At 38.3% G+C, this 23,469-nt stretch overlaps 1 protein-coding gene and 1 long non-coding RNA gene across 4 annotated transcripts in view; one reads left to right on the forward strand and one right to left on the reverse strand.

Moving 5' to 3' along the window:
- The window catches only part of SLC38A4 (solute carrier family 38 member 4), a 67,488-nt gene extending 53,935 nt beyond the window's left edge, over positions 1–13,553 (forward strand). For both annotated transcript variants that reach the window (XM_045873568.3, XM_045873567.3), the window contains 9 exons: positions 157–239; positions 335–393; positions 1,256–1,531; positions 1,642–1,721; positions 3,077–3,177; positions 4,937–5,061; positions 10,362–10,506; positions 11,920–12,017; positions 13,451–13,553. In XM_045873568.3, the coding sequence (XP_045729524.1) occupies positions 157–239; positions 335–393; positions 1,256–1,531; positions 1,642–1,721; positions 3,077–3,177; positions 4,937–5,061; positions 10,362–10,506; positions 11,920–12,017; positions 13,451–13,552 (1,069 nt within the window). In that variant the 3' untranslated portion in view covers position 13,553. The remainder of the gene's footprint in view (positions 1–156; positions 240–334; positions 394–1,255; positions 1,532–1,641; positions 1,722–3,076; positions 3,178–4,936; positions 5,062–10,361; positions 10,507–11,919; positions 12,018–13,450) is intronic.
- A 1,288-nt stretch (positions 13,554–14,841) lies between these two features.
- Positions 14,842–23,469, reverse strand: part of LOC123843815 (uncharacterized) — a 254,193-nt gene continuing 245,565 nt past the window's right edge. For both annotated transcript variants that reach the window (XR_010411541.1, XR_010411543.1), the window contains one exon: positions 14,842–17,836. This is a non-coding gene — a long non-coding RNA (uncharacterized LOC123843815). The remainder of the gene's footprint in view (positions 17,837–23,469) is intronic.

Consider the following 23,469-nt stretch of genomic DNA (forward strand, 5'->3'; position numbering starts at 1 on the left):
ATGCGGGATTCGATCCAGGGACTCCAGGATCATGACCTGAGCCGAAGGCAGTCGCTTAACCAACTGAGCCACCCAGGTGCCCCTCAAGTGTTGCACATTTAACCAACTGAGCCACCCAGGCACATCCTAATATTCTTGCCGCTCTTTCTCTTTCAGAGAATGGTACCTCAATGGCAACTACCTCGTCATATTTGTGTCTCTTGGAATCATTCTTCCACTTTCTCTTCTTAAAAATTTAGGTAAAGTCATTTTTAATTTTTATTTTCATATTCTAATAGGTGGGCCAATTGTAGATACCATATTCACCTTCCAGAATTTCTCTGCTAACTTTTAGGTTACCTTGGTTATACCAGTGGATTTTCTCTTACCTGCATGGTGTTTTTTGTCAGTGTGGTAAGTGATTTATTGACATGATCCCTATAGGTTGGTGAGCATGAGACATTAGACCCTGAATTAGTGTCCTCATTTTTGTTCAAGCACTTCACTAGCATGAAATATTTCTTGCATCACAAACCATTTTCTTGTATTCTAATTTGGAATGAGGAAAGGACAGTCATGAGTTTAAAAATAGTTGAGTTAGAATGTCAAGGCCATGGCTAATACTATGTTCAAAGCACACAGGATGTATATTTGGACAAAAGGAATCCTTCAAGCAGTGATATGACAATGACCTTCCATTTAGAAAGGTGGAGGAAGAAGTGAAGAGTCCCAGAAGAGAAATAAGTAGGCTATAGAATTATCCACATCTACATCAATCTGTCATTTTCTCCTGTATGTTCCACCCATGAGACGAGGGCGACCCCAGTGGAATTAAAAAAGAAATTCTTCTCCCCACTGCCCCCACTCCCCACCAAAAGGGAGAGATTTTTTTTTTTTTGTAATATCATGGATGCCAAAATGTATATGCATTTCCCTAAAAAGTCAAAGGAGAATTTTTTATATTTATTTATATTAGTTTGAAGAACTAAAAGATATGAAGTGTAGCAAGGCAATAATCACCTTTCTCACAGAATACGAATGACGCTTAGGATGGATTCATGCAAAATACCGTCCTGTTGACTCTCAGGGGCAACCATCGTTCCAACTGTTTCCTTAGAGCAGAGGCTAGAGGGAGTCTCCGTTGTCCATTAGCCTAGAAGGAATCCTCAGCAGACGCTCCTCACCTCTACCCCATAAGCCACGTATATGGATTTTTGTTTCATTGTTTTCCTCAAAAGGCTGATTTTTTTTTTTTTTTTTTTATGGCTGGGCCTAGGTGATTTACAAGAAATTCCAAATACCCTGCCCTCTGCCTGTTCTGGATCACAATGTTGGAAATCTGACATTCAACAATACACTTCCAGTGCACATGGTAATGCTGCCTAACAACTCCGAGAGTAGTGGGGTGAACTTCATGATGGATTACACCCACCAGAATCCTGCAGGTCTAGATGAGAACCAGGCCAAGGGCTCTCTTCATGGCAGCGGAGTGGAGTACGAAGCACACAGTGATGACAAGTGTCAACCCAAATACTTTGTATTCAACTCCCGGGTAAGTGATGAGCCTAATACTACAGCCGAATCTATTTTATAAATGGAGATGGTTTGGGGTCGTCATCTGTTTGGGAATGCTACACCGGCGTTGTTATCTTTGTTTTTCAGACGGCCTACGCGATTCCTATCCTAGCGTTTGCTTTTGTGTGCCATCCAGAGGTCCTTCCCATCTACAGTGAACTTAAAGAGTAAGGCAGCCTTCATGTTAGCATTCTAATTTGTTTTGAAAATGTGCTTCATATGTTCAAAGGTGCCTTATATGGAAACATGATTAATGGCTTTTTCTCCAGAGAAAGTTTGTGGTACATTCCACTCATCAGGGATGTACTTTAACCAGAAAAGGTGTGAATCAGCCCCCTCACTGCACTACCTTATTTGCTTCCTTCCCTCCTGTTTCTCCATCCTGTGATCCACAAGAGGGGCTTAGGGCAGGGGAAGGAGGAGCCAATGGCTAGAAGAATTTTGGCAGGCATGAGGAATTTGAAGTTGAATTTTGCTGGGAATGTCATCACCTCAACTGGAAATGACCATAGCCATGAAGACCAAAAATCATGGTTAAATTACGCTAAGCCATTGAGTTCATTTGTGATCAGTCCCTAACCCTCGTCTAGAAGACATTCACCACGAGGATGTGCCAAACCTGGCCTTCATTGTCTTATGTGTACAGTGGAGACACTGGCTAACCAATCTTGTTTCTTGTAGCTGAAATTCTATGGTTCAATTATTTTGATGTCTTTGGTTTACTTGGAAAATCACATGTAGCAGTTACCCTACACTTGACTTTAGCCAAAGATCGAGAAGTGATAGCAGTCACTTCGGAGGCCTGACAATTGACCTTAAGCAGCTGGGTGCTCTCCAGAATGGTTTTCAGAAGCTGTCCAGGCTTCCTGGTAGTCTGGACTCATGAAAGTTGTGCTTTGCTGATTCTAGTAGGTTTGTGTCCTCATTAAACCCCTCTCACTGTGAAATATGAACGCTTTGCACATTAGGAGCCAGTTTGATCTCTATGTTAATTATATTCTTGAATACTCAGTAGACAAGTATATTTATCAACACAAAATAAATTAGTCTTCTAGGAAAACGGTTGTCCCTAAGACTAAAGGAGTAGTGCTTAAGAAAAATGGAAACAGGGGCACCTGGGTGGCTCAGTCAGTTAAGTATCTGACTCTTGATTTCAGCTCAGGTCATGATCTCAGGGTCGTGAGATGGAGCCCTGCATCGGGCTCTGCCCTCAGCGGGGAGTCTGCTGGAGATTCTCTCTCTCACTCTCCCCCTCCCCCGCTCGTGTTTTCTCTCTCTCTCTCTCTCTCAAATAAATACATCTTAAAAAAAAAGAGAGAGAAGAGAAAAATGGAAACAAATCCTTCATGGCTTTCAAAGACAAATCTAAATAAGCTATGTTTCTGCACTAGAAATGTGGTTTTATAAAAGCAAACACAGGCATACATTCTTTCACTATTTTTTAAAAATTTTAATGATAAAAAGTGGTACTTTCACAAGTTAAAAAAAAAAAAACCCACAAAGCTTGGTGTTTTCTTTTCAGTCGGTCCCGGAGGAAGATGCAAACCGTGTCAAATATTTCCATCACGGGGATGCTCGTCATGTACCTCCTTGCTGCCCTCTTTGGTTACCTAACCTTCTACGGTAGGTCACTCTGTCAAAGTCATTCTCTTTGTGCAAATCCTAGTTGGACTGATCATTAACCTGGTTGGGTATAATTCTTTTAATCGCCCTCTCTAAGCAGCATGATCTCTAGTACACATAATCAATTAACATGCTATGTTAGCCTTGTCACTTGACCTAAGAAAATGGGACCTGAACCAGCCTGGCCAACAAGTTACAACCATTTGTGAATTCACACATATTTTATGAAAACCAGCCCTCTCATTTAAGTTATTTTCCCTAAGGGGTAGATTAGATTTCTTTGGCTTGACTCCCTAGGCCATCTCAAGCTAGAAGCAATGACAGTGAGTCCAATTGTACATTGTAAAGCTCTTTTGGTAGAATAACTAACTACCAAACAAGTGGTAGGAAAAGTACAAAGTCCTAGAGTTGGAACCTGCTTTTTGTTTACCAGGCAAGTGGAATCTGGGGGCTTGGAGCATTAGGCAAGTTTTTTGCCTCATCCCATTCTATTCTGTTATAGTGAATGGTTTCCAAAGAAAAGAAGACACGACAGAATTCCCTCCAATCTGGGAATGTACTACCAAAAACAAAGAAAAGCAACTATGGACACATTAGATTATGCCTAAAACAATTTGCCTATGGCATCTTAATGGACACAAAAGAAGTAGGATTGTTACAGCCCTATAGACATATTTCAGGGATTCTAACATTGACCTGTTGTCACAAATCAATGTTAGCAACATAAATCTATCTTTTATATAAACCTCTTTAACTTTTTCATTTAGTTTTCTTTTTCCCGATTCAGTAAGTTAGATTCAAGACAAATTGTGGAGGAAAAGACCAGGGAGGAGGCACCATTTATTTGGTTTTTTTTTTTTCCATTTGACTAATATTTGGCTATTAACCAAGCACTTACTTTAGATTGGGCATGAACTCTTTGTTGGATTGTGAATTAATAAAAAATCAGATCAAAACTATGGAAGGTATTTTTACTGCCCCCCCCCCCCCCGCCCCGTCTGGTTTGGAGGGGAGTAAGGAGAAAAAAAAAAAAAGTCAAACTACATCTGATTCTATAAGCATCTCCAGTCATTTGTGTCTGGAATTCTGAATGAATACATTTTCTAGGTGGGTGGCATCTTAATCTTAGATCAATATCCATTAAGAGACCCTGTAAAAATCATGCTAATTCATCCTTGCATGTCCTTATACAGACCCTAATGAGTCTCTTAAGACAAGCGAAAGCTTGAAAAATCAAGTCTGTATCAGTGTCATAATGAAGTCATAACTGTTGAACTTGAAAAAAAATGTTAGAGTTCATTTGTCCTAAGGTTTCCAATACTAGGTTCAGAGAAGCTGCATTAAAGCTAACTGGGAAGGTGGGAGTGGAGGGGGGTTGGCAGGATGTGAGGGACAGGCTGGTGGGGCTTGACTCTTTCATCCCCTTCAGCAGAGCACCTCAGCCTGTCACCTCTTTTGCAAGGCTTCCCGTACAGCAGAGACAGACTTATCTTGAAGTAAATGAGCTAGAGAGGCATCTGCATAATTTGATTCTAGCTTCTGCAACTTTATGAGCTTCAGGGTTTCCTTGTTCATTTGAAGAAAAGTCACACAACTAATAAGCTCAGAGACAGGATTAAGACAGAGGTGTCTAGATTCCCACACCTGGGGGTTTTTGTTTGTTTTTTTCCCCATTGAACTGTGTTCCCTTTGTAAAATGTTACTGTCGGTATGGACTTGACAGCACCAAGTGAACCCATTCTCTTCTTCGTCTTTGTAGGAGAAGTTGAAGATGAACTACTACACGCTTACAGCAAAGTCTACACATTCGACACCCCTCTCCTCATGGTACGCCTGGCGGTCCTTGTGGCTGTGACGTTAACGGTACCCATTGTCCTGTTCCCAGTAAGTACATGACATTTTGATGGAAGAATCCTGCTTAACCTTGGCTAGTACATATGTTCCCATTTGACGCAGCTTTCATTGTGATGTGAGTTTGCAATTGCAATGTCTGAAGACATTTTTATATAGCACTTTGAAGCCATTTAAAATGGACAGTTTAATATGTAAGCTATAACAAATATTTTTAGATGTTAAACACTTTTAAAATATAGGAGGAAAAAAAATCACCAACTGTATTTCTATATTTATTTTCCAGGTTTATTGAAGTCAAAATTTATTGTTAGGCTCAAATTCAAAAAGCAGATCCTGAGTTTCTATCTTGTGGGTTAGTAGAAATGAGTAGGAGTTCATAGAACTTCTGAAACTTGAAAGCCAAAACCACATTACTTTGCAGTTCATTGAGTTTTCACCAGTTCTGAAGGTATTTAATTCCCTCCCACCCCCACTGTGTTGTGCTTCAGTAACATTCAAAAGTCGCCTTCATCTGACTCCTTGGAGACCAATGAGAAGGGGAATCCTCTTAAGTAAATTACATGCTAGAACTAAATTTCTTGAAAAATAGTTATATTACCCATCATATATCTCTTCTACAATCCCCAAAACTGATACACATCCTCTGCCAGACTCCTACTGGGATCCCCCCGTCTTGGCATTTGCCTTTGGCGTCACTCGTTCTGAGATCACAGGGCAGGGCTGGTTGAAGAGATTTGGACTGCGTGAGTTAAAACCACCACCTATGGATAAACACAAGTCTGCATTCTCCTGCCAACTGTTCTCCTTTCATAAATACTGAATTTACTCATTCATTTCAGGGGGAAAAATAAGCAACCTAGTAACCAGCGCCATCCTGTACAGAATGTTCCATACGGGGCCCAGCATACGAGGACTACTCCTATAATGACACTGTGGTCACTTTAAATGCAGCTTGTGTGCTGAAATATTTTTTGACACATTCCTTTTTCATGAGTGCATGAAATCAGATCCTTATTACCAGGAGGGCCAATATTTTACTCTTAAATAATATCTTGCCTCTCATGTGTCTGAAAGTATTTCAAACGACATGCACACAGCTTAAACCTAAAATCAGCTCCATCGTGGGTACAAGGCAGAAGACAGCTGTAGACAGAATGTGTACCATAGGGTAAGATTTCCAAGCAAACACTGTCTGTGAAGAAAGAATGTTGAAGCCCTTCTTTTTGTGTGTAAAGATATCACCAACTAATTTTTGGCACACAGTAGGCACTCCCATCATTATTGAATCAAAGTAATGTACAAAAGAAATCTGTTATGTGCTTCTGTATTGTTTTCTTCATAAGCCCCAAATATAGTGCTTTCATGTTGTGGTCTTGGGAGATTAATGGCCTTGGCCGTGGTCACGAAGCTAGTCAGTCACAGTTGACTAATGCAGTGCTCCTAGCAGGACCCTGATGGCTGGTGTCAAGATAATGGGAAGTGGAAGTCAGCCTTTCATCTACTGATGGTCATTTCACCTCAACATTTGAAATCTAGATCTCCCCATAGAAGCTCTTTCTCTCATGACAGATAAGGCACTGGTAGAAGTCAGACCGTCAAGAATAGTAGTAGGTAGGAAACCTCTCCATGAGATGAACCTTAGAATCAAGACTAGGAGAACCAAATTTCAGAAAAATAACTGTTCTCCTTAAGTAAGAATTTTCACCCAACATTGACATTTATGAAACATTTTGCACCTCATTCTGTCTCTGACCTTACACTGTTACATTGAGATCATCTGTGTAAGTGCCCACCTTCTCCCCTGGGTCAAAAGTCCTGGAGGTTAGGGATGTGCTCAGTGACTGGCTCAGGAGCTCAGCAGTGGTTGCTAAGAAAAACGGTCTCCAGAGGAATCTTGCCTTTTCTGGAGATGTATAAACTGCCTTTTCTGACAAAAGCAGAGGCTGTTCCCCTTGCTGACATTTGCCATGAACTTCAGTTTGGGTGAGGATCTGGGCTAAATGAACCAAGCCTCCATGGGTCTGATGGAGGGCAAAAAAAGCCTCCTTGTCCCAGTCAAACCCACAAGGCTACGTTCAGACACTTTCCCCCTAAAGCGTGAGAAGTTGGTGGTGTGTTTGTTCCTTACGACTTACAGCCACGACTTTGAACGTGGCAAACACTGAGTCATGCATGCCAGGGTTCTCCTGAGGGTTTCTTTTATTAAGAAACTCTTGACCAATAAGAAATTTATTTATTTTGCTTTGATATCCCCACATACAAATAATAAAAACAAACAAAACCTAATCTATTAGGATTAAAACCTCTCAATTTTAGGTATAAATTTATAACTTCTTTCAACAAATGATAAGTGGGCTCTTTTTCTTAGGAACCCAAGAAGAGACAAAGGTGTTGCTGTTGTTGGGTGGTTGGATGGATTTTCCTTTGATTATTCCATTTATTATCTTTATTTTCTCCAGTTAGGTCAGTTTTTTCCTTCTTAATGAAAGACACACATTGAGTGCAAAAATGATTATCGAGCAAATGAATAAATGAAGTGAACTGCTTTTTCACTAGTGTCCCAACATTTCTGTTTCTAGTTTTGCAGTGGTGGTGGTATGGCAAGGTTGTCCATTATGGGACTGCACTTCCTTCCCAGAGACTGTGAACACCATTTTCAGCTTGTACTTCTCTTTATGCAGTAAAGTTCACACATCACCATGAAAAACAGAAAACCAGATAATCCTAATGAGTTTATTAAGAACACAGACTCACATTCCATTTGCCATACCTTAAAAAAAAAAAAAAATCACATCTCAGATTCTCTAGCTATTTATATTTTACAATAGTGAAATCATTCTTTTCATTCATGCTGCCTTCAGATCCCCCATTAGATATAGGCATAGAAATATTGCAAATATTGCCATGAACTGGAATAGAGTAGTGGTCCACAGATATTTCCAACACACTTGTCCTAAGCAATGTTACAAAGTGAAACTGTGATTCACTTCTAAACCATAGGACTGATTTCTTTTTTTAAGAGTTCAGACCTAACGACGGTTCCCACTTTCTACTCTGCCTCGCATTGGGTCCCCGGATTCGAACATAGCACCCCCTCACAGACTCCTATTCCGAATACACTCTCTGGAAATAGCAGATGTTTTTTTCTAGAGCTGCCAAGGACCTTTCTGGAATCATTCTGGGTCAGAGGCCATGGCCGTTGCTATGGACATTCCCCCCCGCCCCATGGCATCTGACCCACATTTCCAGGTTCTTATCAGTTTGTGTCAGTAGAGAAAAGGCGCTTAGATAAGTGGAACAGCAGGCAGTGCATTGTGGGAAACAGGCCAGACTTGCCTCGCTCCTGACATAGGTAAACAGAGCTGCGGAGGACCTATTGATCAGGCTCACCTCTCAAGGCAGCATTTTAACATAGAATGACCAGCAGGTTTTCTTCTATTCTGTTCCACCACCACCTCCCACCAGCCACAGCCTGCTGTCTCCCAGTTTGCCCTCTTACTAGGAATGCACTGACAGCTCCAAATGCCTCCAGTTCTGTTGGGGATTTTGTTCTTCTTTCTTTGCCGTGAGGAGCCAGCTTTCTCTATTTGTTCTGACCATGATTCCTGTAAACCTTCTGTACTCTTCCATCATCAGGCCCTACTCTTTCCAGGAGCGATGAGACCATAGGAAACTGCATTCACATTCAGGGACCCTGTACATATAGGTTTACCTCTAACTCAGCCCCTTGAATATACAATATTATTTTAACAAAAGACAAAACAAAAAAAACAAAAAAAAAAAACATACATATGACCTCTGCCTGAAAATAACCTGCATGCTACTTGTTCATTCTATACATTTAGCACTTTCAGACAAATCCTTCAGCCATCTGGATGTACTGTAGAAAGCTCATTTTTAAGCCTAATGAGACCAGTTTGGACAAGATTGATTAAGCACGAATTGTGGATCATAATGTAGAATTTATGGGCAGCCGAGGAAAATATTCTCAAACCATTTGCTTTCTTCAGCCTACTTTTCAGAGCGAGTTTCATAATTTTATCTAATCCAATTTTTAAAATCCTTTACAAAGTCACTCTTAAACCATTTCCAGAGACTATCTGGCTTGCCATTCTGGAAATGAAATTGCTTTTGAAACCTAAACAGATGGCGTTAATTTTTGGTGCAGTGGTATGAAAGGAATGTCCCATTAGACACTACAAGTTTTTGTCATGCATACATGTGTTTCTAAATGCATTTTACATTTTCTCTCTCAAATGAGTTCCCATCTCTCCACCAGTAAGAGACTTCGGAAGTAAAATTTTCGGAAGAAAAATCAACCCCAGCATTTCTAAAAATGGGAAATCCTAGCTTAACTGAAGTGTTCACTTAGTGGAATTAGCCTACTGGCTTTTCAATAAGTCAAAAAATGTCCTCTAAAAGATTCCAAAGATAAGAGTATTTTCTACTTTGTTAAGCTGTTCAAGCAGGCAGGGCATTCCCTCTGCCCACAAGGATCTTTTTATCCGGTTACAGCACAGTAACTTGAAAGGCTGCTACAAAGGGAGCCTCTCTTGACCCTTCACCTACTTATTGTAGCTGCCCAAATAGGGCTGATGTCTGTCAAGGCTCCTGAAGGGAGGGCAGGGATTTGTCTGTTCAATTTAATTCAACATTTATTTAGTGCCTGCTGTGTGCAAGACACCAAACTAGAAACTTTGAAGAATGTTAAAATTATTAGGTCCTATTCTTTGACTTTTGTGCATTTATAATCTATAATTAGGAAGGGGGGAGGTAAAAGGGGAAAAAAAGGAGCAAATACAAAGAGTATCATATTTTTAAAACATTATGTGGCAAAAATGCTAAATACAATACTAAATTAAAAAAAAAAAACCCAGATTTCTAAAAATTCTGTTCACGAGCAGTATATAAATTAATTCAGTGCTTGCCCTTAATACGTAATCCAGTCTAAAGACACATGTTTAGAAACCAACAAGGGTTTTAGAATGTCCCTAAATTCTATGCCTTACCTGTTATTTTATCTCTTTCTGAGACCTTTGAGAAAAAAATCTGAAAGCTGAGAAAGTGAGCACAAGGAAAATACTCTTTCAAACATATGTCAGCATCAGGTTGCACAATAATATCAATGTACTTAATAATCGACCTGCATGCTTAAAAATGGGTAAGATGGTAAATATTATGTATATTTTACCACAATAATGAAATCTTGAAAGGTAAATAAGCATCGAGATCTTTTTTGGGAGAAAAAGGAAAAATGCAGAAGATGCTTTAGAGGGATGAGAATATTTGAAATTGTAGATAAAAATCAACTTTGAACTTTGTTGTTGCAGATTCGTACATCAGTGACCACGCTCTTATTTCCCAGAAGACCCTTCAGTTGGATAAGACATTTCTTGATTGCAGCCATACTTCTTGCACTGAATAATGTTTTGGTCATCCTTGTGCCAACTATAAAATACATCTTTGGATTCATAGGTAAGTTTGAGAAAAGCTTTTATTTAGTCAGCTTGGGCTGATACCTAAAGGGCAGACAGGGAGCCGGTGGATGGGAGGTCAAGGATCCCTCGTCCATCTTAGGCTCATGGGATTCCTATTAGCCCAGCTGGCTCCAGCTTGTCACCTCCCCTCCCTCACAGGTGACTCTGGAATTATTCATAGGATCAGGAAAAAAAACCCAAAAAACCTTAGAGGCCATCTAATCCAGCTGCCTTTTCTGACAGATAGGAAATTGAGCCCCATAGAAGTCAAGTCATATACAGCTTCTCCACCCACCCCCATCCAAAAGTCGAGCATTCCTATGAAATCTTTTGTAAGCATAAAAGGCGTAAAGCAAGAAGCAATTACCATTCATTTATGTGGGAAAATTTTTGAGCATCCCAGACACAAAAAATAACCTCCTTGGGCTTTTCTGATACCTTAGGATACATATTGGTAACAAATGCAGAAAGTAAATTGAGATGAAACCAAAAAAACAAAACAAAACAACAACAACAACAAAAAACACAGATATTCAGACATAGTTCAAAAGCTATGAGAGCTTAATGCCAAGATGGAGTGTAGCTCCCAGGGAGAGAACTTGGTGACACCACTCCTGCTGCTCAGGGTGCGCTGCCTCTATTCACATTCACTGCAGAACAAAGTCTGAAGGCTCTTTTCACTTTTTTGCCCTTTTTTCTGAAAGGCAAAAATCCTCTTCAGATTCCTTTCAGTTAGTGAAAATGGGTACTAATGTAGGTCTTTCCTAAAAGCGAAGTGGCATAACATGAACTTTCAAAATTGGGGAATACCTGTGACTTGGAGTAGATCCAGGGTTTGGATTTAGGTCTTAAAGCTGCATCAGACAGTATGGAAGACAGATTTTTATCTACAGGATGTTCTCTCAGCTCTGTCAGCATCAGCTGAGCATTGACGGTGGTCTTTGGAGGTGGAGGAGGTTGGTCTTATAAAGCGTATTCTCTTTTAACTGTGTAGCCTGTTAATTCAGTTTTCATCTCCTGATTGGAGGGACTACTCAAATTTTAAATACAATATAAAATTTTTTTAAAAATTAGGTGTGAGCCACTTGAAAAGCTAGAAGTGGATAGGAAGGGTATGTGATGAGCTCAGCTTCCTTAGTAGGTGTTTATATTATCAATTTCCTTTGAATTTTTAACAGGCGGCCTTTTATTGTTAATTGTAAGTTATGTGCACTTAGGATGCAACCATGACTTTAGGTATATTTTAAATTTTCTTGATAAACAGATATTTGAATAAGCAACCAAGACGAGTTGACGGTACTTTTAGCGCAAACATTAGGGTAACGTTAGATTTGGTTTCTTTAAAGTGCGTGACCTTGGGTCTCTGCCTTGCTGAGTAAGACATTGACCTGTCCTTTGCTTCTCTCCTCAGGGGCTTCTTCAGCCACTATGCTGATCTTCATTCTTCCAGCAGTGTTTTATCTTAAACTTGTCAAGAAAGAACCACTTAGGTCGCCACAAAAGGTTGGGGTAAGTAAGGCTTGCAATTTCCGCCATTTTAAGTTGCTCTTCGACTACTTAGAGTAAAACAGAAAATACACGATTCAAAAAAATTGGTGAAGGAGAACCAAAAATCAGAGATGGGCTGGAACTCTAGTGGAGAGAAAGCGGGGTGGATTTCTGGTACTGAGATGATTCCAGGAGTTCTTCCTTTCTTATTATCAAGTATCTTGTGTTGAGTCCTTCCTACCTGTCAAACACTAATGGAGTTTTCCTGCAGGCATACATGTCTGCCAGTTTCCACTACCAAGACTGCAGCACTATCTACAGGAAATTATGTGGGAAGGAATTGGGCTCCCTGGCAGTGTTATGAGATAATTTAAACATCTTTAGTCATATCTGTTAGGTTTGTAAGGCCAAAAGATATTGCTTTGTTTCCCCCTCCATAGTGCCTTGGTGTAGACAGAGATCCAGAACAGAACCATTCCTTTTCCAGTTACTCTCTTTAGATATAAAATATAATATATAAAATATAATCTTATTAAACTAGAGCATGTTTCTTTTCCAAAATGATACTATAGAAACATATGCCAGAAATAATTGTTTTTCCCAATAATTAAATATTATCAATGACTATTTAATAAAGTCTTCCATTTAAGACTGAAAAACAATGCCCCTTAGTGAGTTACACTGAAATTTGCCTGAGAGTCCTTCACCGTTCAGGACTGTTCAGGGACTTCACAACAGTTTGGTATCAAAAATTCCTCCCATCGTCTCACCCCTGAATACCTACCCTCTTTAGTCCATCTTGCTTGGACTTTTAAGCAGTGTGACCTTGGCAGATTACTTGTCCTGTTTGTGACCTGTTCTGAGTTTGACCAGATGTAAAAATGAGTAAAAGTGTCTCCTACGTCCTTTCTAGTGAAAAAAAAAAAAAAAAAAATGGAGGTTGATCTGAGTGGTAATATATATATATATAAGGCCCCTTCTAGTGGTGTGTGTGTGTTTGATGTACACACGTTGCCTTTTTTTTTTTAAGGAATGTACGATATAGATGAGGCTTTTGTTTTCATTTTATAAAATTTAATCCTATCATATACCCTATGATACGCCCTTCTAGGGCTTGCCTTTTTTCACCTAAAAGATTGTGAGCACACCCAATGTCATTAAATCTTTTTCTGTCACTTGATTTTTAATGATTACAGGGTATTCTATCATTTCAATGTACCAAATCAACCGTTTCTTTATTTTGAGGATTTGGGTTAAATCACTCCACTGGATTCACCCTCTTCTCCCAACTCGGGTTCTAAATTCACTGAATTGCTAGGCACGGACATCTGAGCTATAAGAATAATACAATTCAACATGTCAATCAGATTGCTGCCTTAGGTAAACAACTTACAAGAGCAAACTGTGCGAAATATGGTTTCTGTGTGCCCTAACAAGTTCTCTCTGATTGACAGGCTTTAATTTTCCTTGTGGTTGGAATCATCTTCATGATTGGAAGCATGGCACTCATTATAATTGACTGGATTTACAATCCCCCAAATTCCAAGCATCACTAACCCAAGGAAAAATACTTTTTCTATTGGAAATGGTTGCAAATTATGCTGCAAAAGACATTTGAGTTCTATTGATTGGAATGTTATTCATAGGAAATAACAGGAGGATTCCAAAGATGTTTATAGTAACATCACCAGGCACCTATGGAAGAGAAAAAGCATCATTTGTGTCAAGAATGGCTGTTTATATGTTTAAAACTTGTGGTGCGCATTGCTACCCATGTTTTCCCAGAGCAGTATAAGAGGATGTATTTTTGCTATTGTGCAAACAGAATAAGGGTAGCTGCAGGTAATGGTCATCAGATACTACCCTTCCCTCTTCCCTCCAAATTACAAAATACTTGTATTCTTGGAACATCAAACAAAAATGCCCTGGTGGCAAAGCTTTCTAACTGCTTAATACCTTCCCCCAATCCAGCACCCAATACTCTGGGTTAATTGAATAACAGAAGCAAAAGGCAGGTCCCTCGAACTGTCCCTGTAAGGTACATGAATGATCGATCAGACAGCAGGCTAGAACATCTTACTCTCGCCAGTAAAGGAATATCTTGCCCATTTTGTTTGTGACATTGAATTAGTGACTTCTTCATTTAATAGATTTTTTGGTAAATGTTAAAACATCTGACTAAACACAGGCATACCTCGTTTTATTGTGCTTAGCAGATACTGAGGGGTTTTTTTTGTTGTTTGTTTTGTTTTGTTTTGTTTTACAAATTGTTTTGCGGCCACCTTGCATGGAGCACCATTTTTCCAACGGCATCTGCTCCCTGTGTGTCTCTGTGTCACATTTTGGTAATTCTCACAGTATTTCAAACTTTTTCATTATTATATTTGTGATGGTGATCTGTGATCAGTGATTAAGACTTGCTGAAAGCTCAGATCTGGTTAGCATATTTTCGCAATAATGTATTTTAATTAAGGTATGTACTTTTTTTTTTAGACATAGTAGGATTGCACACTTCGTAGACTATAGTGTAAACATAACTTTTGTATGTACTGGGAAACCAAAAAATCCATTTGACTTGCTTTCTTGTAATATTTGCTTTATTGCCGTGGTCCGGAACTGAACCTGCAATCTCCGAGGTATGCCTGCATGTCTTAGGATCTGTCCCTGTAAGGTACTGCATGTCTTAGGATCTGTCCCTGTAAGGTACATACATGAATGATCAGACACCAGGCTAGAGCACCTTATTGTCAACAGTAAAGGAATGTCTTGCCCATTCTGTTTGTGACATTAAATGAGTGCCTTCTTCGTTCAATATATATATTTTTTTAATAAACGTTAAAACATCTTGCTAAACAGAGAGAGGGACTTTATTTAAATGATAGAGCAACAACAAAAATAATGCTTATTGCTAAACTGCCTGTTCTGGAAGCGTTTGCTTTTCAATATTATTCCTAGTCCTCTTGTCATGCTTTTGTCATTGAACAATGCTCTCCCTCTCGTCTTCCATTGTCATCCAGAATTTTTAGATAGACCACAATTCATGTGGAGCTACATTACCCAGTATTGTTTGATACATTTTTATTTGATAAACATTCAGTGCAGGAAACTGTGATTGCTATATGTTTATGTATATAATCTTATTCTGTAGTCCTCTGAACTTTAATGTATGGTACATTTGATTTTTATTTTTTACATGTGTAGCTTTCTCTCTTCACAGTCAAAATGTTTATACTATTGAGGATGGGGGCAGGGAATTAAGTTGATGGACTCAGAAATCCATTTGTATGTATCTGTCTATTGAGGATATTTTAAATTTGAAACCTAAGTTATATATAGTTCAGTAATGCTCTCCAATGTTTACAATAATAACACAATCATCCACAGGAAAATAAGTTCCTCGTTTGCAAATAATTATCAGTACTAAGGTTGTTCTTTTAACTTAGCATGTCTACAATAGGATTTAGTTCATTTTGGTTTGCACAGGAGTTTGCTGACATTCATTTGTCATTTAACACAATGTTAAATGGCTCGCCATAAAAATAGAAGTGCTAACACTACAGAGAGATGAAAACTATTATTCTTTTTTTTTTTTTTTTGAAAACTATTATTCTTGATCACTTCTGCAACACACTTACATGAAATGGATTTAAAAACTAGCACTCACTGCCTAGAATTTCTGGAGTTTGCCACCTTCCCCCTCCAAGTCAGTAGCAAGAACATTTATTGTATATTTTTATATTTTGGTAAAGCCAAGTATGAAATACAAGTATCATATCAGTATAATATTAAATCATATTTCAATAGTTGCTTTGGAATGTGCCTTAATATACATTTGTTTTATGTATCATTTTCTAAAGGCATAATACTGTCAAATGGTGCACTTTGTTATGGAAATTGAGCATTACTAGAAACTATCATAACTTTTGAGTCATTATTATAACTTGCCAAAGAGCATCTTCAAGATAGGTTTCCATTTATGTTCACCTAAAGAGTATATCAAAATAGAAAGTGGAAAAGGTACCTTCTGAGTATTAAAACAAAAAGAAAAAGAGGTTTAATCTGAATGTATTTAAATGTAAATATCAAAGATTAATTCAAAAGAATCGGGAAAGTATAAAATTTGTATGTATTTTGAAATGACTAACTTGAAAATATCGACCTCGGTAATTATACAGATATTCAAGAGCAATACTACCGTGCCAAATAATGAAGCACCATTTTTCTTCTCATGGCCATTTTCAGGATTAGAGCTCACACAGACTGCAGGGCAGACTTACATATGGTATCTTGTACCGGTTAATTTAACCCCATTTATGAACAGATAAAAATTTTATTTTCTTATTTCATTTATAAGATGGTTCAATGTACTGGGAGGCTTTTTTTTTTATTACAGAAAGTGTATATTGGTATATAATAAATGAACTTTTCAAATGACTATGATTTTTTTTCTGTTGTTGAAAGCTATAAATTATTTGTACATGAAAAACATCTCAAGTCTAAATATGGTCTTCCGTCTATTGGCATATGTTCCATTTTCATTGTTACTCTTGATGTGTAAATAACCTTGATAGCTGTCAAAGAAAAATAGTTGCCATCTTCTTTTGGCAAAATACACAGCTAATTCTCATTTTCATTTATGTCATCACATACATACCTCCTAGAATGGATGTGGGAAAACGTGTCTCTTTATGGTTAATTAGGGAGAATTCACTTAGGATGAAACAAGAATGGAAGAAATATGAAAGTAGTCAAATAAAGACATGGAAGATGTGGAAGAAGGAAAGCAACGTGGGAGTGCAGAGGATTGGGTTGAGACTGCCTGGTGGTGGGACTGACGGTACCTGTGCTAAGTTATGCGCCTGACTTTCTAGGAAACTTCCAAGTAGTTCTCCAGAGTGTTTCCACCATTTTCATTTACCAAGAATATATATGGGCTCCAGTTGTTTCACAGCTTTGCCAACACTGGGCATTGTACTTTATAGCCTTTCCCGTGGGTGGGAAATGGTATCTCTTTGTGATTTTCATTCCATTTCCCTGGTGACTAGTGTTGGAAATTTCCCGTGTGTTTCATGGCCATTCAGGTTTCCTTTTGTGAAGTGTCTTTTCCAGTCTTTCACCCATTTTAATTAAGAATGAGGTTGTTTGTCTTTGTATTGTGGATGTGTCAGCTCTTTATATATTCCCGACACATGTCCTTTGTCAGATGGCAAATGTATTTTCTCAGGCTAGGACATGCCTACTCATTTGCTGAATGTTATCTTAATTCTATCTTTCTGGGGCCATGTCTTTATAGCTTAAAGCTCTGTAATTCCTGTCTTACTGAGATAAAATTAATTAGGATGGTATTGTTATAATTAATGTTTAGATTTTCAAATATGGAGAGTAAGTCTTCTTTTTCTCTTTTTTTGGGGTGGGGGTGGGTGGTATGTGTTCTTGCCTTGTAGTCAGCTTTATTGAATACATGCGAATATCATTCTTGTTTTATAGATTACAGGTAATGGACTAAAAATAGCCTTTGCTAAGTCACTTTGACTCTTGGTTAGGAGGCCCAGTCCTACTTAGATAGGCCCAGGACCTCAAAAGCCCTTTGTGGCTGCTTGTAATCAACTTCATCAGTTTCCTCAGCCCTTGTTATAGGCACATCCAGATGAAGCAGAAGAAATCACTCCATGTGGGTCTTATGCACCAGCTTGGAAGTTGTATCATTTCCTCTTGACTCTGTTCTCATCCATGTGGGAAGCTGTTCGCAGGGCCTTTGCTTCTATGGCATGTACTCTCGTGACTATCTTTTCCCAAGAAAATAGTGGGTACTAATTATTCAATAGACCCTATTGAAGAAACTGAAAAAAAAAAAAATCAGTTTAGAGCCTTTCTTCACACCACACAGCAAAGTGGAAAAACGAAATAAGAAAGGCAATACATAAGCAACAGCATTTTAGGAAGAACGACGTGACAGCTGCCTGAGGGAGTAAGACACGGTGGAGGAAATTACAAGGCCAACAATGGATCATGGGACTATACAGCAGTATATTAGAGCAATTAACAAAACACCAACTCCTATAAAATACAGGCCAACACGTCCTTAATGTAGGAAGATATAAAAACCAAGAAGGGAACTATTAAGAATCTAATAGATGAATGGGCAATGGATATGAGATCACTGAAGAAAAATAAATTGTTTGATCTCACTAGGAGTCAAAGACATGCAAGTAGGGGCGCCTGGGTGGCTCAGTCGTTAAGCATCTGCCTTCGGCTCAGGTCATGATCCCAGGGCCCTGGGATCGAGCCCCACATCGGGCTCCCTGTTCCGCAGGAGGCCTGCTTCTCCCTCTCCCACTCCCCCTGCTTGTGTTCCCTCTCTCGCTGTGTCTCTCTCTGTCAAATAAATAAATAAAATCTTAAAAAAAAAAATTAAAAAAAAAAGACATGCAAGTAAAAACACAAGTACAATGGTTTTGTCTTACTAAATAAGAAAATTTTTTTTCTAAAATAAGAAAAGTTAATCCTTTGTGCTGGTGAGTGTGCGGAGCTGAACACTTATTCAACGCTGGTGGCAGAAATCTTGGCTCCGCGTCCCTGGAAAGCATGCTGGCAACACTTGAAGATCCCTAAGGATGTTTGTAGTAAGGAGAACAGCCCCCCAAAGATCTAATCACATGAGCCCTCAAAATCAGAGAACTTTCTTCACCTGAAGTCAGAAAGAGTCAAAGCATAAGAGGGACTCAAACTGCCACTGCTGGGCTTAAAGATAGAAGAGACCATGTGGAAACAGAAGGAAAGGAGTTCTGCCAACAACTTAAATGAGCCAAGAAAATGGTTCTCCTCCTGAGCCTCCAGCTAGGAGCCCAGGGCACCACCACTTCGATCTGCTTGAGAGACCTTAAGCAGAGTACTCTGCTAAGCCAGCCAGACTTCTGACCTCCAGATCTGAGAAGTAATGAAGGAGTGCTGTTTTAAGCTCCTAAATTTGTGAAAATTTGTTACCGCAACAGGAAACTAGGAAATACAATGTTCATGGTTTTTGATCCACTAACTTCTTTTCTAAGGATCTATTCTTAGGAAGAAATCAGAGAAGTGAATTCACTTCTGTCCACTAATGTATTCTTTCACCATAAAATGAGCTACATTTTTGAAGCACTCCAAATGTCCAAAACTGTGGAATGACAATAAATTCTAAGACCTTCATAGGCTGGAATAGGACAGCCATTAAAAATGTTTTTGACTAGGGATGCCTGGGTGGCTCAGTCGGTTAAACGTTTGCCTTTGGCTCAGGTCATGATCTCTGGGTCCTGGGGTTGAGTCCTGCATTGAGTTCCTTGCTCATCAGGGAGCCTGCTTCTCCCTCTGCCTGCCGCTCCCCGTTTTTGTGCTCTCTCTTTCTGATAAATAAATAAAAATCTTTAAAAAAAAGGTTTTGAATAATCACCAATAAAATGAAAAACTATAGTATAACATTAAAGTGGAAAAAAATGGGGCACCTGGGTGGCTCAGTCGTTAAGCATCTGCCTTCGGCTCAGGTCATGATCTCAGGGTCCTGGGATCAAGCCCCACATCAGGCTCCCTGCTCAGCAGGAAGCCTGCTTCTCCTTCTCCCACTCCCCCTGCTTGTGTTCCCTCTCATGTTGCCTCTCTCACTGTGTCTCTGTCAAATAAATAAATAAAATATTTTTTAAAAAGTGGAAAAAACAAGAACAAATGCTTCATTATACCAGTTTTACATATTAAAAATGCATGGAATAGAAAAATAGAGACAGGAAGAAAGGAAATAGACATAAATGATAAAAGTAGATATCCTAGGTAGCAAGATAATAAGTGATGTCAGTCTTCATCCTCCAATATTTCTGTTATTTTCTAAATTTTTTACAGAGACTATATATTCTTTTATAGTTATAAAAAATGTAGAGAAACATTTTTCTATCAATTTATATTTTCTGGAAAAAACTAAAACATGCTGCCAATTTCTATACATTTTTATATTTTCAGCTGAGTCCAAAGGCAGAATTGGATGAGAGTATGATTCACAATTAGGGAACAGTCATTGATGACTGAAGCAGAAGCTGAAAGGATGGGGCAGCACCTCTCCAGAGGTGGGGCATGTGAAGGACTTAAAGAAGAATGGGGTAGCATAGCCAGTAGACCAGAATTTCAGATCCATCCTTTGGGCAAGTCATTTAATTTTATTGAGCTTCAGTTTTTTTCCTTTCTGTTGGTATAATTTCTGTGTGATGCAGTTCCCAAGATGATTTAGCTTGGAATTCATTGGAATAGAAAGCCCTTATAGCATAGTCACATCTCTAGTACAAATGCTTGATAGTCATAAGTCAAGGATCACCGGAGAGGTCCAAAGCACCTTGCAGCAATGACTTCTGCAGCTCGGTCCTGAACGTGAGTTAGATTAAGTCAAATGCTTCTGGGGAATACTCCACCTTGCCACTCAGGCAGAATAATTTTAAAGGACATTCAGTGTAAACCATGCATCAGATACTGTCCTAGGCACAAGAATACAGAGTAGTCCTTGTCTTTAAGGAGCTTATAGTATAGAGGAGGGGGCACATGTATCAAATACTTATAATATCAAATGGTGAATGTTCTACTATATACTCAGGATTCCATGGAGCCTCTAAGGGGAATGCTCAAATCAAGCTTGGGGAAAGAAGAGTAGTCAGATTTCAGGCAGCAGATGCCCATTTAGTTGAATCCTAAAGGACACACTGAAGTTGTAAGGCAAGAAGATGGAGAAGCAGAGCAGCATGCACAAAAACATGATTCCTCCCACGACTCTCCACTCCACACATACACAGACACATATATGCATACACCTTCCACACACTCTGTATTAGATTCCTTTTGCTGCTGTAACAAATCACCACACACTTAGTAACTTAAAAGAACACATTTTATTATCTTACAGGCAGCTCCAGCAGGGATCACTAGAAGCCCCAGCAAAATCATATAAACCAAGCAGACCAAGTAAAACAACAAAGATTCTTAAAATTAAACTGATTAGTACTATGGCCAGAAAGTAGGCCAAGATGTGTGTGCCAAATCTAAACAGAGTGACTGCTTGCTACAATAAGAGATTTTAATGGAATGTCTGATACACAATTGAAAACCATCCCATACCAAGAACCAAGAAAATTACAACTTGAATAAGATAAACTGATGTGAACACTGGGATAAATCAGATATTCAAATCACCTAGCAAGAATTTTAAAGTAGGCATCCTAAAATTGCTTCAATAATCAAATTATAAATTCTCTTGAAACAAATGAAAAAATAGAACATCCCACAAAGAGACTGAAGCTTACAAGAAGAGAACCAACTGGAAATTATAAACTGAAAAATATAACAGAAGTTTAAAGAAAAATTCATTGGCTGTGCTCAGAATGGAGATGGAGAATTAGAATCAGCATACCTGAGTAAGTATCAATAGAATTCATCCAATTTGATCAAAAAAGAGGAAAGAAACTAGGAAAAAAAAAAATAGAACAGAACGGGGCTATAGACCTGTGTGACAAAAACAAAGTTAACATTTGTATTAACGGAGTCCCAGAAGGAAAAGAGATGGATTAAGGCTAAAAGACAATTTGAAGAAATAATGGCTGAGAACTTCCCAAATTTGGTGAGAGATACTTAAAAAGCTCAGTGAATTCTCAAAAGGAAAACCCAAAGAAATACACACAAATAATCATCAAAATTTCTGAAAACTAAAGATAAAGAAAAAAATCTTGAAAGCATCCTGTGAGAAACACATTACCTCTAGGGGAACACTCATTTGAATGTCTAAGGATTTCTTATCAAAACACATGGGTATCACAAAGAACCAGCACACCATTTTTCAAGTGCTGGGAGAAAAGTTTCAACAGTAAACTCTATATCCAGCAAAACTATCTTTCAGGAATAAAGGGGCAATAACATTCTTAGAAAAAGGAAAACTAAGTGAATGGTTGCAGGCCTACCCGTAAAGATGCACTAAAGAATGTTCTTCAAACTGAAAATGATAAAAAAAACAAATGTTAGAAAAATCAGGAAAGAACAAAGGAAAGACCAGAAATATGGATATATACAATAGACTACCCTTTTCTTCATGAGCTTCATAAATATGTTTTCTGATTGAAACAAAAGTTATCATCACCTAATATTCAAGGCAATGATTTTTTTTAAGTGGAGAAGGTAAAAGGGACTTCTAGAAATGAGGTTTTCACAATTTGCTCCAGGTGGTAAAATGTTGATACCAGTACACTGTGATGAGTCTTATATGTATCCTACAATACCCAGAGCAACCGCTACAAAAACTATACAAAGAGATACACTGAGAAATGCTATAACTAAAGATGAATTTCTCAAAAATGTTTAAGTAAACTACGGGAAACCAAAGAAAGAAACAGAGGAATGAGAACGAGAAAAAACAAAGAGACAATCATAAAATGGCAGACTTTAGCAATAAGATCAATAATTACTCAAATGTAAATGGTCTGAGTACACCAATAAAAAAAAAAACAGATTAAAAGAATAAATAAAAATGACCCAACTATATGCTGATAAGAAACTCACTTCAAATTCATTGACACAGGTAGGTTGGAAGTAAAAGGATATAAAAAGATATACATGCAAAAAAAAAAAAAAAAAAGAAAAGCAGGCTTTGCTATATCCACATTGGATAAAGTAGACTTCAGAGAAAAGAAAACTATTAGAGACTAAAGGTGTTCCTTTGTTCCTTTTATTATGTATCTGACAGGGGTGATCCAGCAGGAAGACATACTAATCCTAAATTTGCACACACACCAAATAGCAGAGCTTCAAAAGACATTACCTTCTCCACTCCTTTTGTCTTTTGAAACGAAAACTAAGTGGAAAAAGATGAATCCACAATTATAGTTGCAGACTTCTACACCCATCTCTCAGAAGTTGATAGAATTATTAGACAGGAAATTAGCAAAGATACAGAAGATCTGAACAATACAATCAACCAAAAGGTTCTAACTAATATATAGAGAATTTCCACCACCAGGGGCACAGTACTGTTTTGTTTTGTTTTGGTTTGGTTTGGTTTTGGTTTTGGTTTGTTTTTCAAGCATGTAGGGAACAGTTACCAAGATAAATCATGCCTTGGGTGGCATGACCCTCAACAAATTAGAGCATTGAAATCAAACAGAGTGTGTTTGCTGGCCATAATGGAATCAACTAGAAACCAAGAGCAGAAAGGTATGGAAATTAAGTAATACACTTCTACATAATCTGTGGGTCAAAGAAAAAGTATCAAAGGAAAATTAAGTACCTAGAACTGAATAAAAATGAAAAACCAACATATCAGAATATAAAGGGTGCATCTAATGTGGTGCTGAGAGAAATTTGTAGCACTCAGTGATTATATTAGAAATGAAGAAAGGTCTCAAATCAATAATTTAAGTTCCTACAGTAAAAAACTAGAAAAAGAACAAAATAAACCAAAAGGAAGTAGAAGGAAGTTAAT

The sequence above is a fragment of the Mirounga angustirostris genome, unplaced genomic scaffold, assembly GCF_029215605.1.
Source record: "Mirounga angustirostris isolate CCGP_5_RB_7025 unplaced genomic scaffold, mMirAng1.0.hap1 SCAF_5, whole genome shotgun sequence".
Classification (NCBI taxonomy): Eukaryota; Metazoa; Chordata; class Mammalia; order Carnivora; family Phocidae; genus Mirounga; species Mirounga angustirostris.